We start from the raw sequence: 17,500 nt of genomic DNA, 5'->3' as shown, positions 1-17,500 counted from the left end.
AAATGGGTTAAGTAAAACTATGAATACCACAATGTAGAAAAAACAAGTTACAAGTAAAAGCCCTGTGTTCGACATTTACTTGAGTAAAATTACAAAATCCTATCAAAATATACTCAACGTACCAAAAGTAATACTCATTACGCATAATGTCATAATGTCGTACTTCAAAAGTGTACTGAAGTACAGTACTTGAGCAAATGTACTTTGTTACTTTCCAACACTGCAAGTGTTAAGTGTTAAGGTCCCTTAATTGTCTCTGTTATAGCATTTCCCCGAAAATGACGAAACACCAGGTCTCTCTCTCTCTCTCTCTCTGTCTCTTTGTCCAGTCTGTGGTTTTACTGTGCGTGCGTGCGTGCGTGCGTGCGTGCGTGCGTGCGTGCGTGTGCAACTGTTAGGTTATTTATGTGTGTTGTTGGACGTGCGTGCTGGCAGGCTGCATCCAACATCCACATCATTTCCTCTTCTAAACAGTTCCTGTGCAGAAGGTCGGACACATTTACACTGCCACAAACCCAGAGACAAACACTGAGGGGTTGCCAGAGAGAGAGAGAGAGAGAGGCCTGGTGTTTCGTCATTTTCGGGGAAATGCTATAACAGAGACAATTAACCCATTCAGGCCTGACGTCGAAATTAAAAAAAAAAAGTCTTCTAAATCAAGACAATTTTCGGAAAGATTTGAGGCACATTTTAACGATTTTTCAAAAATAGCAGACCTACAAGTTCATAGCGCGGCACTCGGTGCCACGCTATGAGCTTGTAGATCTGCTATTTTTCAATAGCTAAATTATAACAAAAGGGGTTAAGGGACCTTAACGTTGTTTCTTTGCTCTACCTCATGGACCTTACTTGCGGATTATACCAGTGTCAGTCTTGTATGTATACAATGCACAGAATACACATGCTGCTATGCTCACGCACCTTTATACCTTATAGCTGCAGGTATTGTGTGTAAATGATGGACGAACGGATGGACAGACACTTAAACACTGCAAGATAAACACGATGAGGTCTAATATACAATGACCAGACGTCATGGCTTGGTGCAAAAGGGTCAAATCAGCCCTCAACTGCTTCTGACAGAAATATGGGGAGGGGATGGGGAGCGAGGCTTCCCTCCCCTACTCCTATTTGTACACGAGTTGGGGGTTGTCATGTACTACTACTATACGCTATACGTCTAGTGACTTCACTTTCAATCCAGGTACCAATCCTGCTCGCGCCGCAATTTCTGTGCCAAACGCAAACACCTTTTCTTTCATTTTTTTACCAGTTACCAGGCTGGTAATTCTGTCAGAAAGACACCCGTGGCTTGTGCGTTCAGTGCATAGAGTATATAAAAGGATAGAGACTGAACTGGCGTGAAGCTCCGTCCCCCCAGCTATTCATGTCAGTGGAAGTTGCTCAGTGGCGTTTTGAAGCACCCGGAAGACTGCCGGAAGTCCCTCCTCCGGACCTCAAATTTGAGGTCCGGGGTGACGTTGGAGTGATGGTCCTACGTCACGACACAATGTTAAAGCCCAGCTGCACGGGGTTTCCCGGTCATGAATCCACGGTCCCTCCTCCTACCACTAGGGCCCAGAGCTTCAACGTTGAATAGCCTCACTGGCCCCTTGGTTCAGTGCCACTCAAAGTGAGGGAAGCCTTGCCCCCTAGTATGTACTGTATGTCAGAAGCAGCTGATTTCACCCCGCTGTTGGTTTGGCCAGGATCGTCCAGAGTCTCAGCAAATGAACCAATCCACACACTCTTGACATGAGGAGCACTGGAAGAGATGAATTCAATTCCACCAACGTTCTATAGATTTTTGCGGTTGGCCCAGGCTCTCACATTATTAGTATTGTTGGTTTAGTAATGAGTTAAAGTCATGTTTAATGTAGTTTCAAACAACATTAATGTGTTGAAGTTGATATTGATATTATAGTTAACATTAACACATATGTGGTAGATATACACAATTTGAATTATTGTATCTATAAATGATATCATGTGCTTGCAATTTCAAAACGGTTTAATTTGTAATTGCAAAGAAAAGTAACTGTTCACATTGAACGCAGCGTAGCACAGATACTGTGCCTGACATGCTATCAGTCCCACAGGCATTAGGCCGACACCCGTATACCCAAAACCCTGAACCTAACCTCACAGGAAGCCACGGGTTAGTTTTAACCAGCCACAAGTTAGTTTTAACCTGCCACACATGTCAGGAGCCACGGTGAGTTTTAACCGACCGCGGGTTAGTTTGAACATTCCACGGGTTAGTTTTAACCTGCCACGGGTTAGTTTGAACCTGCCACGGGTTAGTTTTAACATGTCACGGGTTGGTTTTAACCTGCCACGGGTTAGTTTGAACCTGCCACGGGTTATAGTTTTAACATGCCGCTGGTTGGTTTTAACCTGCCACGGGTTGGTTTTAACATGCCACGGGTTGGTTTTAACATGCCACGGGTTAGTTTGAACCTGCCACGGGTTATAGTTTTAACATGCCGCTGGTTGGTTTTAACCTGTCACGGGTTGGTTTTAACATGCCACGGGTTGGTTTTAACATGCCACGGGTTGGTTTGAACCTGCCACGGGTTAGTTTTAACATGTCACGGGTTGGTTTTAACCTGCCACGGGTTAGTTTTAACATGCCACGGGTTGGTTTTAACCTGCCACGGGTTGGTTTTAACCTGCCACGGGTTGGTTTTAACATGTCACGGGTTAGTTTTAACCTGCCACGGGTTGGTTTTAACATGCCGCGGGTTGGTTTTAACCTGCCACGGGTTATAGTTTAACATGCCACTGGTTGGTTTTAACCTGCCACGGGTTAGTTTTAACCTGCCACGGGTTGGTTTTAACCTGCCACAGGTTAGTTTTAACCTGCCACGGGTTATAGTTTTAACATGCCGCGGGTTGGTTTTAACCCGACAGGGGTTAGATTTAACCTGCCATGCATGTCAGGAGCCACGGGTTAGTTTTAACCGACCATGGGTTAGTTTTAACCTGCCACGGGTTAGTTTTAACATGTCACGGGTTAGTTTTAACATGTCACGGGTTAGTTTTAACATGTCACGGGTTAGTTTTAACATGCCACGGGTTAGTTTTAACATGTCACGGGTTAGTTTTAACATGTCACGGGTTAGTTTTAACATGTCACGGGTTAGTTTTAACATGCCACGGGTTAGTTTTAACATGTCACGGGTTAGTTTTAACCTGCCACGGGTTAGTTTTAACATGTCACGGGTTAGTTTTAACATGCCACGGGTTAGTTTTAACCTGCCACGGGTTAGTTTTAACATGCCGCGGGTTGGTTTTAACCTGCCACGGGTTAGTTTTAACATGCCGCGGGTTGGTTTTAACATGCCACGGGTTAGTTTTAACATGCCACGGGTTAGTTTTAACATGCCACGGGTTAGTTTTAACATGCCGCGGGTTGGTTTTAACATGCCACGGGTTAGTTTTAACATGCCACGGGTTAGTTTTAACATGCCACGGGTTAGTTTTAACATGCCACGGGTTATCGTTTTAACATGCCACGGGTTGGTTTTAACCTGCCACGGGCTAGTTTTAACCTGCCACGGGTTATAGTTTTAACCTGCCACGGGTTATAGTTTTAACATGCCGCGGGTTGGTTTTAACCCGACAGGGGTTAGATTTAACCTGCCATGCATGTCAGGAGCCACGGGTGAGTTTTAACCGACCATGGGTTAGTTTTAACATGCCACGGGTTAGTTTTAACATGTCACGGGTTAGTTTTAACCTGCCACGGGTTAGTTTTAACATGCCGCGGGTTAATGGTTTTAACCTGCCACGGGTTATAGTTTTAACATGCCGCGGGTTGGTTTTAACCTGCCGCGGGTTGGTTTTAACCTGCCACGGGTTGGTTTTAACCTGACAGGGGTTAGATTTAACCTGCCACGCATGTCAGGAGCCACGGGTGAGTTTTAACTGACCATGGGTTATAGTTTTAACCTGACAGGGGTTAGATTTAACCTGACAGGGGTTAGATTTAACCTGACAGGGGTTAGATTTAACCTGACAGGGGTTAGATTTAACCTGCCACCTCCACGCATGTCAGGAGCCTGCACGGATGAGTTTTAATCCACCACAGGGTAGTTGTAACCGGCCACGCATGTCGGGAGCGTCGGTGTTGTCTGAACTGTTAGTATGTCTACCCAACGTATACACCCTGTGTGTATTAGTGGTGTTAGTGTAGTGTAGTTTTAACTGTTAGTATGTCTAACCAACGTATACACCCTGTGTGTATTAGTGGTGTTAGTGTAGTGTAGTTTTTTTCCCCCTGCTCAGCATTATTGTTGAGCAACCAACCCTTCTCTCTTAATTCTTTCTCTTCCCTTATCTCCAGAGAGCATCGGGAACATAGCACGCTCCGAGGGTAAACACAAACAAATGTGGCTCCTTCTTTCATCACTTTTTCTCGCCGCCCGCCTTTCTTTCGCTCGATTACTTCTCTCTGCCTCCATCCCACTGTGTTTATATGGAATGGAGAGAGAGAGAGAGAGAGAGAGAGAGAGAGAGAGAGAGAGAGAGAGAGAGAGAGAGAGAGAGAGAGAGAGAGAGAGAGATAGCATCGCCTCCCCTATCGTCTCCATCGTGCCACGCTGCACTTCACAAACACAGAGAAAATGCACATCGGAAACGTTCACTCCAAACCTTCACACAGTCCCCCGCACCACCACCACAATACACGCGCACGTGTGCGCGCACACACACACACACACACACACACACACACACACGCACACGCACACGCACACGCACACATACACACACACACGCATGCCTGTTGGGAATGATGCTCCTTGGGTACAATGTACAATGTCTGTTGGGAATGATGCCCGTCGAGGTGTGACGCTTTGTGAGCTTGTAGATCGGCTATTTTACCACTATCGTAGTACTTGGAGGCCAGTCATATTGATGATATCGGGGATCTCCATATGGGCATAAAAGGGACACAGACAGACATTCATCGTAAAAGTAATCGGAGAGAAAATAATCAATTGTTGCAGACCCATTTTGTGGGAGAAAATAATCGCTTGCCGATCTTTTTGTGAATTGGGCGATGGCCCAATCCCACTGTAATTCGGGGCGGCATTTGCTCAGGGGTAGAGCGGCCGGTATAGCAGCCGGATGGAAACCGTGAGGTTCCCGTTTCGATCCCGGGCTCCCCCAGAGTTAGTCTCGAAGTGTCCTTGATCAAGGCTCTGAACCCCTAATTGCTCCCGATGTGCAGGTTGGTGCCTTGCATGGTTTCCTCCGCCATCGGTGTCTGAATGTGAATGGGTGAATATGTAAAGCTCTTTGGATAAAAGCGCTATATACGTATAATGGACCATTTACTAATTGTGGTATGCATGAATCGGAAGAGGTTTCCAGGTCTAAAATAGTTTTACCATCGTTTTTGTCGTGTCCAGAAAAGAAAGAAAGAAAGACTGAATGAACACATGCAGTGTTTTACCAGCATCAGTGTTTTATGCAGTGTTTTCATGCAGTGTTTTACCAGCATCAGCCCTTTGAAAGTCAACGACATGTAAAACTGTCAGACATTCAAACTGCGCATGCAGCACTTTTTGCTCTTTTTTGCTTTTTTTCTACCACACACACACACACACACACACACACACACACACACACACACACACACACACACGCAAGCAAGCAAACACACATGGACAGATACGTGTCTGTCAGACAGCGTGAAGGAAGAGGCCGCTCTACGCTGTGTGTGTGTGTGTGTGTGTGTGTGTGTGTGTGTGTGTGTGTGTGTGTGTGTGTGTGTGTGTGTGTGTGTGTGTGTGTGTGTGTGTGTGTGTGTGTGTGTGTGTGTGTGTGTGTGTGTGTGTGTGTGAGAGTGAGGCGTGTGGGGATCAGAGAGGTGTGGAGCGCTCTGGAAACGTGCATTCTCTCACTCCCCGCTCGTTTATTTTAGTGATTATAATCCCCCCATCAAACCAGAAGGGTCCAGACTGCATAATGAGCCTGTCCCTGGGGAGGGAGGTGATGATCGACCCCGCACTGGCAATTATCTCTCCCTTTTCCTCCGTACACTCTCTCTCTCTCTCTCTCTCTCTCTCTCTCTCTCTCTCTCTCTCAGGCCTTCATTGCATTCTTTGTATTCTCTAAAGCCAGCAAATCTCTCCCATTTCTTTACTGACCCCCACACCACACACACACGCACACGCACGTACGCACGTACGCACGCACGCGAGCGCACACACTAACAGCACTAACACAGATCTCCGGTTTGGTTTCACTCTCAGGGGTACAGTGGTGGTAGTCCCAGTCTCAGTGGGGTGCGTGGGGGTGTGTGTGTGTGTGCGTGTGTGAGTGTGTGCGCGCGCGTGTGTGTGTGTGTTTCTGTGTCTCTGCGGGGCGGGGTCAGACCAGTGCTTGTTGATGCTGCCGCATCAAATTACTGCCCGTCTGTCACATCCAATTACGGCTTCAGACTGCTGACGCACACAGCCTGCCTCTGTGTGTGTGTGCGTGTGTACGTGTGTCTGTGTGCGTGCGTGTGTGTGTGTGTGTGTGTGTGCGCGCCGTCGCTCACCTTCCAGAGCTCTTGTGTCGTGCCGACACGACGAGCCACAAGCATCCGGCTGTGATTTGGCTCCCGCTCGCCACTATTTCCATCTCCGGACGTGCACGGAGCGGACGTACGGACTGACGGACGGGGGTTTGGAACCCACAGCTTGTTGTTGTAGACACGTGTGAAATTAGCCTTCTCCTCCGCAGGCCGGCCAGCCAGCCAGCGGGGCCGGCCAGCCAGCGGGCCCGGCCAGCTCTATCCGATGAGTGTTATTTCTTCATGGAGGACTGCATGCTCAATTATCCTATTTAGACCTGAGTTAAAAACATTGACTTTGAAAGAATATATATTCAGAGATTTGCGCCACATTTTTACGATTTTTCAAAAATAGCAGACCTACAAGCTCGTAGCGCGCCACTCGGTGGCGCGCTATGAGCTTGTAGATCTGCTATTTTTCAATAGCTAAATTATAACATAATTTTTAAAACACCAAAAGGGGTTCCCGCCCAGAATGGGTTATTCTATGTATTTATTTTTTTTTACCCCACAAAAATCCTGTCGGTTACCTACAGTAAGCTGTCCTCCTGGGCGCTCCTCTCCCTCGTGGTTACCTACAGTAAGCTGTCCTCCTGGGCGCTCCTCTCCCTCGTGGTTACCTACAGTAAGCTGTCCTCCTGGGCGCTCCTCTCCCTCGTGTCGGTTACCTACAGTAAGCTGTCCTCCTGGGCGCTCCTCTCCCTCGTGTCGGTTACCTACAGTAAGCTGTCCTCCTGGGCGCTCCTCTCCCTCGTGTTACCTACAGTAAGCTGTCCTCCTGGGCACTCCTCTCCCTCGTGGTTACCTACAGTAAGCTGTCCTCCTGGGCGCTCCTCTCCCTCGTGGTTACCTACAGTAAGCTGTCCTCCTGGGCGCTCCTCTCCCTCGTGTTACCTACAGTAAGCTGTCCTCCTGGGCGCTCCTCTCCCTCGTGGTTACCTACAGTAAGCTGTCCTCCTGGGCGCTCCTCTCCCTCGTGGTTACCTACAGTAAGCTGTCCTCCTGGGCGCTCCTCTCCCTCGGTTACCTACAGTAAGCTGTCCTCCTGGGCGCTCCTCTCCCTCGTGGTTACCTACAGTAAGCTGTCCTCCTGGGCGCTCCTCTCCCTCGGTTACCTACAGTAAGCTGTCCTCCTGGGCGCTCCTCTCCCTCGTGGTTACCTACAGTAAGCTGTCCTCCTGGGCGCTCCTCTCCCTCGGTTACCTACAGTAAGCTGTCCTCCTGGGCGCTCCTCTCCCTCGGTTACCTACAGTAAGCTGTCCTCCTGGGCGCTCCTCTCCCTCGGTTACCTACAGTAAGCTGTCCTCCTGGGCGCTCCTCTCCCTCGGTTACCTACAGTAAGCTGTCCTCCTGGGCGCTCCTCTCCCTCGGTTACCTACAGTAAGCTGTCCTCCTGGGCGCTCCTCTCCCTCGGTTACCTACAGTAAGCTGTCCTCCTGGGCGCTCCTCTCCCTCGGTTACCTACAGTAAGCTGTCCTCCTGGGCGCTCCTCTCCCTCGCGCTTCCTTCAAAGCATGAGGAGTCATCACCTGACAGGGGGAGTGTCTCCGGTTGGACGTGGTTGCGCGTGGAATTAACCCATTTTGACCTGAGATCAGATTCTAAAAAATGTCTTCTACATCCTGACAGTTTTCTGAAAAAGCTATGTTTCTATGTCAGTCGTTCTTCGATTTTTCAGAAATAGCAGACCTACAAGCTCGTAGCGCGCCACTCGGTGGCGCGCTATGAGCTTGTAGATCTGCTATTTTTCAATAGCTAGAGCATAACATAATGCTAACACCAAAAGGGGTTCCCGCCCACGTTATTCCAACCGTCTGGCCAGGGGGAGTTAGTATATGGAGACCAGGATTACTGCATGTTTTTTGTGAGGGTTTACCTACCCTATAGGGGACACTGGGCACTGATGACGTGGAGGAGAGAACACAGCATCCCCAGCGGGAATCTAACCCGGGACCTTCTGGATGTGAGGCGACAGCCCTACCAAGGACCCACCACATTGATATGTATACAGTATATTTAGCCGTGGAGGGTCCATGTCGGTTATCTCCCTATTTGGGCAAAATCTCAGCCCCAGTCCGAACTCCATTGAAACGTAATTTTTAATAAAAAAAACGTTAAAATGTATGTGAACAAACTAGTTGTGGCGTTGCGTATTTTCTTGGCCTACTGCCAGCGTTCACAAAATATTTGACCCCAGATGTGCGCGTGCACACACACACACACACACACACACACACACACACACACACACACACACACACACACACACACACACACACACACACACACACACACCCGCCCCACAGGACCCCCACGCCATACAAATACAATAAAGGCGAGAGCCACACCACCCCCGGATCAGAAAGGAAGGAGAGTGAATTTCTATCTCCCATTCATGGGCCACTCCTATAGCTGTGGTCCTGTGGGCCTCCTCCGCTGTGTTTGGATTCTTACACGACGAGACGGAACTCGAAATGTGTGTTTAGCGTTTCCTCGTCCCCGCTGTAGAAAACGGAGGGGGACTTTCTCTGGCGAGCCCACACGGCCCACGCACACACGGCGACCTGTACAGCCCCGAGAAAAGTGTGAACGTGTGAACTCGTGTGGGCCGAGCAAGTTGAAGGAGGAGTGGGGGAGAGAGAGAAGGGGGAGAAGAGAGAGAGAGAGAGAGAGAGAGATGGAAGGTGAGAGGGAGAGAGAGAAAAATGGGATGGGAGGGTTTATTATTTCAGTCCAATGTTTTCTTTCACAGCTCCATCAGTCCTTGTGCGGAGAAGGATCCTTTTTCCCCCTTTCGCCGTAGGTGACAGAGAGGCCACACACACACACACACACACACACACACACACACACACACACACACACACACACACACACACACACACACACACACACACAGGCATGATGTCAGCGAGGTCGTATAGCACTTACTCACACTTTATGCCGCTTATCTCTCTCGTCTCTCCTCTCCTGCTGCAGGTCTGGGTTCCTTCACCGTCAAATAATCGCTGCTAATTTAACTCAAAAGACTATTCTGTACAGCAGTGGTTCAACCTGGCCTCGGTGGTACCCCCTTTTATTCTGTACAGCAGTGGTTCAACCTGGCCTCGGTGGTACCCCCTTTTATTCTGTACAGCAGTGGTTCAACCTGGCCTCGGTGGTACCCCCTTTTATTCTGTACAGCAGTGGTTCAACCTGGCCTCGGTGGTACCCCCTTTTATTCTGTACAGCAGTGGTTCAACCTGGCCTCGGTGGTACCCCCTTTTATTCTGTACAGCAGTGGTTCAACCTGGCCTCGGTGGTACCCCCTTTTATTCTGTACAGCAGTGGTTCAACCTGGCCTCGGTGGTACCCCCTTTTATTCTGTACAGCAGTGGTTCAACCTGGCCTCGGTGGTACCCCCTTTTATTCTGTACAGCAGTGGTTCAACCTGGCCTCGGTGGTACCCCCTTTTATTCTGTACAGCAGTGGTTCAACCTGGCCTCGGTGGTACCCCCTTTTATTCTGTACAGCAGTGGTTCAACCTGGCCTCGGTGGTACCCCCTTTTATTCTGTACAGCAGTGGTTCAACCTGGCCTCGGTGGTACCCCCTTTTCCTGATTTCTGGATGGAGGGAGTACCCCTTTAGCCGACTACATGTTGCTTAGAAAAAGACAAATCTATATCTAGTATATCGTTGCTGCGAGCCAGGAACCAATCTATATCTAGTATATCGTTATTCGTTGCTGTTGGCCAGGAACCTCATCATTCCATATTTTAACCTTTTTTGGGGGTAAATTAATGTCCTACTTTTCCATACAACAGTGTCATACAAAATAAGCAAAAATACCAGGCACGTTTTGAGCTTGTAGATATTTTTTGCAATCCAATGCGTTCCCCCATAGTAGCTCTGTGTACCCGGGCCCTATAGGGGTACCCATACCCTGTAGTAGCTCTGTGTACCCGGGCCCTATAGGGGTACCCGTACCCTGTAGCTCTGTGTACCCGGGCCCTATAGGGGTACCCGTACCCTGTAGTACCTCTGTGTACCCGGGCCCTATAGGGGTACCCGTACCCCCTGTAGTACCTCTGTGTACCCGGGCCCTATAGGGGTACCCGTACCCTGTAGTACCTCTGTGTACCCGGGCCCTATAGGGGTACCCGTATCCTGTAGTAGCTCTGTGTACCCGGGCCCTATAGGGGTACCCGTACCCCCTGTAGTACCTCTGTGTACCCGGGCCCTATAGGGTTACCCGTACCCCCTGTAGTTCCTCTGTGTACCCGGGCCCTATAGGGGTACCCGTACACTGTAGTACCTCTGTGTACCCGGGCCCTATAGGGGTACCCGTACCCCCTGTAGTAGCTCTGTGTACCCGGGCCCTATAGGGGTACCCGTACCCCCTGTAGTACCTCTGTGTACCCGGGCCCTATAGGGGTACCCGTACCCCCTGTAGTAGCTCTGTGTACCCGGGCCCTATAGGGGTACCCGTACCCCCTGTAGTACCTTTGTGTACCCGGGCCCTATTGCAAACTGCAAACAGGTGCTCTTTTATGGCAGTTTTGAAGGAGGGTGGGGAGTCACACGTTTTGATCGCTGGTGGTAGCATAACAGCAGAATGTTATTCATCCCCATGTTTGTGCCGAATCTGGGGAATGAGATCAGTGGAGCTCCCTCTGGTGTTATGCCTGGGTGTTACTCACTCCTTTGAAGTAGTTAGACAGGTACATGGGTACTGCTCCCTTTTGTCCAGGTCTCTCATTTCTACCGCTCATCCAAGACGACACCACTTGGTCTGTGGAGATATTGCACTTCTAGCAGTATTACTCAAACACTTTAACCATTTGGTGAAAATGTATACATATACTAAATGGACCCTTATCAGTCTGAGGTTTTGCACACATAGGGATATCTTTGATAGTTAAAATAATGTTAAACATCTGCATTACTTAATTCATAAGAAGTCTAGACAATTTGAGAATGCAGAAGAAGTGTTATTTTGGTCATGTTTTCCTGTTATTTCTCCTATGGTACCACATCAATACAGAATTGTGGACAGAATCCACAAAATATGATACGTTTTTGGGAATGAGAGACGACCATCAGATGGTTGTATATGTGGCTCAAATAGCGAATAAATGGACCTTGATATGAAAAAGGTTGAAGCCCACTGGTATATGACTAGCTTGGAAGTCACATGTTTTTCATTTCAGTGACTATTGGTTGCCTCCAAGTGTACGATAAATGTTTGTTTGTTTGTTTTTACACCCAACTAAGTATAAAACAGGGAAAACTCTAATCCTAAATAACACCTAACCTTTAAGTACCTCATTCTAACCCTAACCTCTACCATGATCTTTTCCTAATTGTAAACCTATCTCTAAAAACAGTAATACAAGACACGCACGCACGCACACAGGCACGCACGCACACACGCACGCACGCACGCACGCACGCACGCACGCACGCACGCACGCACACACACACACACACACACACAGCTCACTTAAGCCCACATCATTCTCTCAAAGTTCCCCAGAAAGTTTCCTTTGAGTGTGGAGTTGCCCCTCTCCCCCATCCCTGAATCCCCATGTACTCAAAGGCAGACGTTCTCTCCCTCTCCCCCCTTGGCTTTCTGCTCTCTCCCCCATCCACCCCCCCTTAGCTCCCCCTCCCCCCCTCCTCACCTTCCCAGGATGCCATGTGGGAGACGTCGGAGAGGATCAGGGAGCTGGAGCGCGAACTGAGGGAGAGCATGAACACCTCCGCCCACAGGGAGGCGCTGTGGGCTCAGGAGGAGGCTGCTCGCTCCCAGGCTCACATAGAGGTTCATAAATAGCATGACAGTGTTGCACGCACGCACACACACACACACACACACACACACACACACACACACACACACACACACACACACACAGGCATACACACACAATTAATTGGTAGAAAACGGGTAATCTTTTGGGTGAACCACTCCTTTAATTTTGAGAGTGCACAAATGGAACCAAATGGTACAGTAAGGGTCCATTTGGTTCCATTTGTACACTGGAAGGGTCCATTTCAAAGCTATCATAAATTTTTCTGGGGACCCTCTGGAGCCCTTTCAAGGACCCCTGGGGGGGTCCCCAGACCCAACATTTCAAACCCATGCAGTGACCACCACTTTGCTGACCACTGAGAGGAGAGATGAGATGAGATGAGATATACTTTATTAGTCCCCGAAGGTGAAATTGAAGCGCTACACTCACCTCAGCTTCGCTACTGTATATCGTCAAAAGTCATTAAGAATGTTGGTTGGGAGGGACGTAATTGCACCTCCATGTGGCCAAAGGTGCAACTACACAGGCAGGTGAGGACTACCAATGAAATGGAGGACTTCCTCCGTGGCGTGTTATCTACCAGATGGAATGTCCTTCATCCTGCATTCTTCTCCATATACACAACTTCTCCCTCTCTCTTCCCACAGTGAAACTTTAAACCCGGTCTTAAAGTTGGAAGTCTTCCAGGATTTCCTGTCTCTCTTGTCACTTTGCTGTCGGCACTTCAAGCCCGCCTTTGAAAATCTGCGCGCGTGTGCATGATCCGTGCATGCTGCGTGCGTGTGTGTGTGCGTGTGCCCAAAACGAGGGCAGAACAGTTATAGCGAGGTATACTGCTCAGTCAGTATCGGCTATTATTGGAAGCTTTTCAATTTATAGGAGGTGTTGTATGCGTTTCCTTTATCCATCATGATTGTTGTACTGTACGTCAGCTGTGTCTGACAAGTATGCCAACCATAATTGTCTCTGTAACAATAATGTTCTGCCATCTAGGCACTTTGTAACTGCGTGTGCGTGCGTGCGTGCGTGCGTGCGTGCGTGCGTGCGTGCGTGCGTGCGTGCGTGCGTGCGCGCGCGTACAGTACATGTGCTTGCCTGATCAAAATGGATTCATGTGCAGTTGAACATGCATGTTGAGTCCATTGTCTCTAGTTTTCACTGTTCAGACAACCAGTTTTTCGTAACTCGTCTTTCCGTCCGTCTGATCCTGGTCTGCATGACTGCCTCATTTAGCGGTCCACATTATAAATGTGCGAGTGTGTGTGTGTGTGTGTGCGTGTGCGTGTGCGTGTGTGTGTGTGTGTGTGTGTGTGTGTGTGTGTGTGTGTGTGTGTGTGTGTGTGTGTGTGTGTGTGTGTGTGTGTGTGTGTGTGTGTGTGTGTGTGTGTGTGTGTGTGCATGTTTGAGTGTGTGTCTGCCGGCGGTGGGAAAGAGCAACAGAACCAGGGAGTGTGTTTCCTCCCGGTGTGAGCGTGCATCTCAATGAGAATGACCTCGCATTACTGATGACTGACACCAGTAACATGAGAGCAATCAGCGGTTACGGCCAGTATGGACGCCATGAGGCACAACGCTTGCTGCTTAGCCTCATACTCTCTCTCTCTCGCTCTCTCATGCACTCTCGCTCTCTCTCTATCTCTCTCTCTCTCTCTCTCTCATGCTCTCTCTCTCTCATGCTCTCTCTCTCTCTCATGATCTCTCTCTCTCATGATCTCTCTCTCTCATGCTCTCTCTCTCTCTCTCTCTCTCTCTCTCTCTCTCTCTCTCTCTCTCTCTCTCATGCTCTCTCTCTCATCCTCTCTCTCTCTCTCATGCTCTCTCTCTCATGCTCTCTCTCTCTCTCTCTCTCTCTCGTGCACTCTCTCTCTGTCTCTGTCTCAATCTCTCTCTCTCTCTGTCTCTCTGTCTCTCGGTCTCTGTCTCAATCTCTCTCTCTCTCTGTCTCTCTGTCTCTCTGTCTCTCTGTCTCTCTGTCTCTGTCTCAATCTCTCTCTGTCTCTCTGTCTCTCTGTCTCAATCTCTCTCTCTCTCTGTCTCTGTCTCTCTGTCTCTGTCTCAATCTCTCTGTCTCTGTCTCTCTGTCTCTGTCTCAATCTCTCTCTGTCTCTGTCTCTCTGTCTCTCTGTCTCTCTGTCTCTGTCTCTTTCCCGATAATTCTTTCTCGCACACATTCAGATGAAGACAGCCACAGCGGTGTGGTCGATATATACTGTATATCGTAAATTGTTGAAAATAAATAATAAATGATACAAATATATGATTCTCGGGGTCCCTGGAACAAAATATTTTGAGATGGGGTGTCCGCGGCCTGATACAGTACATTGTCACTTTGGGAGTCCTTGACATGCAAAAGTTGGAGAACCACTGACATAGTGGATTTAGAAGACTGTAAAATCAGTCAGGAGGCAGGGGGGGTCTATAGGAATGTCCCAAATCAAGATCGGCACCGACCGGACCCCAAAAACCCCATGTGGCACAGCGGCGGTGTGGGCCTGGCACAGCGGCGGTGTGGGCCTGGCACAGCGGCGGTGTGGGCCGTGCACAGCGGCGGTGTGGGGCCTGGTACAGCGGCGGTGTGGGCCTGGCACAGCGGCGGTGTGGGCCTGGCACAGCGGCGGTGTGGGCCTGTGGCACAGCGGCGGTGTGGGCCTGGCACAGCGGCGGTGTGGGCCTGGCACAGCGGCGGTGTGGGCCTGGCACAGCGGCGGTGTGGGCCTGGCATAGCGGCGGTGTGGGCCGTGCACAGCGGCGGTGTGGGCCTGGCACAGCGGCGGTGTGGGCCTGGCACAGCGGCGGTGTGGGCCAGGCACAGTGGCGGTGTGGGGGCCTGGCACAGCGGCGGTGTGGGCCTGGCACAGCGGCGGTGTGGGGGCCTGGCACAGCGGCGGTGTGGGCCTGGCACAGCGGCGGTGTGGGGGCCTGGCACAGCGGCGGTGTGGGCCTGGCACAGTGGCGGTGTGGGCCTGGCACAGCGGCGGTGTGGGCCTGGCACAGCGGCGGTGTGGGCCTGGCACAGCGGCGGTGTGGGCCTGGCACAGCGGCGGTGTGGGCCTGCAGGCACAGCGGCGGTGTGGGCCTGGCACAGCGGCGGTGTGGGCTGCAGCTGAGCAGAGCAGAGCGGCAGCGGAAACAGAGGGAGTCAGAGGAGAGGGGATGAAAGGCGAGCGGCCGCTGCAGGGTCTATCAAGACCACAGTGGATGAAACCTACTAGCTAAACACACACAGTCAGAGACGAGCAGGCGGCTCGGTGTGTGTGTGTGTGTGTGTGTGTGTGTGTGTGTGTGTGTGTGTGTGTGTGTGTGTGTGTGTGTGTGTGTGTGTGTGTGTGTGTGTGTGTGTGTGTGTGTGTGTGTGTGTGTGTGTGTGTGTGTGTGTGTGTGTGAGAACACGGGTTCGGGCGGAGGAGCCAACGCTTAACCGCCCGCTTGTTTTCCTAATCTGCTCCTTCTGATTATACTGGCACGGCTCTGAGCTCGGAGGCTCCTCGCCTATGGCGCGCTGTGTGTGTGTACTTTTATTATGCGGCGTGAACGTCCGTGTTTGTCAAACAGTATAGTCGATTGTGTATAGCGTTCCGTGTGAGGTTATTATACGACCGTAGGATATTGTCGCTGCATGTCGGGCGGGAAACCTCTTACCTCCGTATTCAACATTTTCTTCTGAGTTTCTCTGTCCCTTTTTCATATCGAGACCCATTATTTGTTCAGCGTTTGAGCCACGGACCACCATGAGATTCTGCCTCTCAGACCCAAAACGAACGAATATTTTGTTATCGTTGCATAGGATTTTGTCTACAATTCCATGCTGTATTGATGTTGGTACCATTAGGAGAGATAACTTTGATCAAAATAACAATTATTTTACGTTCTCTAATTGTGTAGACTTCTTGTAAATTAAGTAATACAGATGAACCCCTTTTGGTGTTTTAAACATTATGTTATAATTTAGCTATTGAAAAATAGCAGATCTACAAGCTCATAGCGTGCCACTGAGTGGCGCGCTACGAGCTTGTAGGTCTGCTATTTTTTGAAAAAACGTAAAAATGTGGCGCAAATCTTTGAATATATATTCTTTCAAAGTGAATGTTTTTAACTCGGGTCTAAATGGGTTAATAATAATTGAACTCTTGAGAGCGTAAAATGTTACACTCTCAAGAGTTAAAGAGCAACAGTATAAGGGTCTATTTGACTCTCCATCATTTAGCTGGGGACCACATGGCACCCCTCGAGAACCACTGGTGGTTGAAAACCACTGGTCAAATAAGTGTGGACACCACTGATATTGTTCACATTCAGCAAAGCAAACCAATAAAGATAAAAGTACTCTTTTCACAGGCCCTCCATAGTTATATCTAGATCAGTGGTCCCCAAATGTTCTTGGCCGTGCACCCCCTGTTTCCTGAGTCCTGACCTATAGCTGACACACACCCCAACGCTCGGTCTCGTTGTATTTGGCCAACAATTATACCTTTTTTTAATATGATTATGGCAAATAATCACAGAATGTCACTGCACTGAGAGACACGCAGCTGCTGTATACTCCCACTGCGAATAATTTGGCGACCCCTCGGGGGGTCGCCAAATTATTTTGGGGGGTCCCCAAAATATTTTCAAAAAATATATATATATATATATTTTCACGATTTTTCAAAAATAGCAGACCTACAAGTTCATAGCGCGCCACTCGGTGGCGCGCTATGAGCTTGTAGATCTGCTATTTTTCAATAGCTAAATTATAACAATGCTTAAAACACCAAAAGGGGTTCCCGCCCAAAATGGTTTAAGGTTATTGTAGCAGTCAATTTATATTGGGGGTCGGGAGGGGGCGGGGCGGGGGTCCCGAGACATTGCCAAAGCAGTTCCGGGGTCCCCGGCCAAAAACGTTGAGAACCCCTCATTTAGATGAAAAATATACATTTATTATGTGAGACAAATGCACCAATAGGCTACACTATACGACTACCAGAAGTTCACATTCTGCACACACTTAGCCCCAAGAGTGATTTGTCCACATGCGTAGATTTCAGCCCTATATTAATCTAATCCAATACAGGGACACTTTGCAACAACCCAGGCACGCGGTCGGCCTTCAAAAGCACTCGAACCAAGTCACAGTCACGCTTGTCGACACAGGAA

The 17,500-nt window shown here is 49.4% G+C and overlaps 1 protein-coding gene across 1 annotated transcript in view; it reads left to right on the top strand.

Moving 5' to 3' along the window:
• Positions 1 to 17,500, top strand: part of LOC306933488 (ERC protein 2-like) — a gene marked incomplete at its 3' end in the record, with an annotated part of 259,097 nt that overhangs the window by 139,347 nt on the left and 102,250 nt on the right. The window contains exon 13 of the mRNA XM_079515739.1: positions 12,211 to 12,372. Within this exon, the coding sequence (XP_079371865.1) occupies positions 12,211 to 12,372 (162 nt within the window). The remainder of the gene's footprint in view (positions 1 to 12,210; positions 12,373 to 17,500) is intronic.

This window comes from Electrona antarctica, assembly GCF_951216825.1.
Source record: "Electrona antarctica genome assembly, chromosome: 2".
Classification (NCBI taxonomy): domain Eukaryota; kingdom Metazoa; phylum Chordata; class Actinopteri; order Myctophiformes; family Myctophidae; genus Electrona; species Electrona antarctica.
The sequence above is the reverse complement of the archived record's forward strand: the minus strand, read 5'-3'. Positions and strand labels throughout refer to the sequence as shown.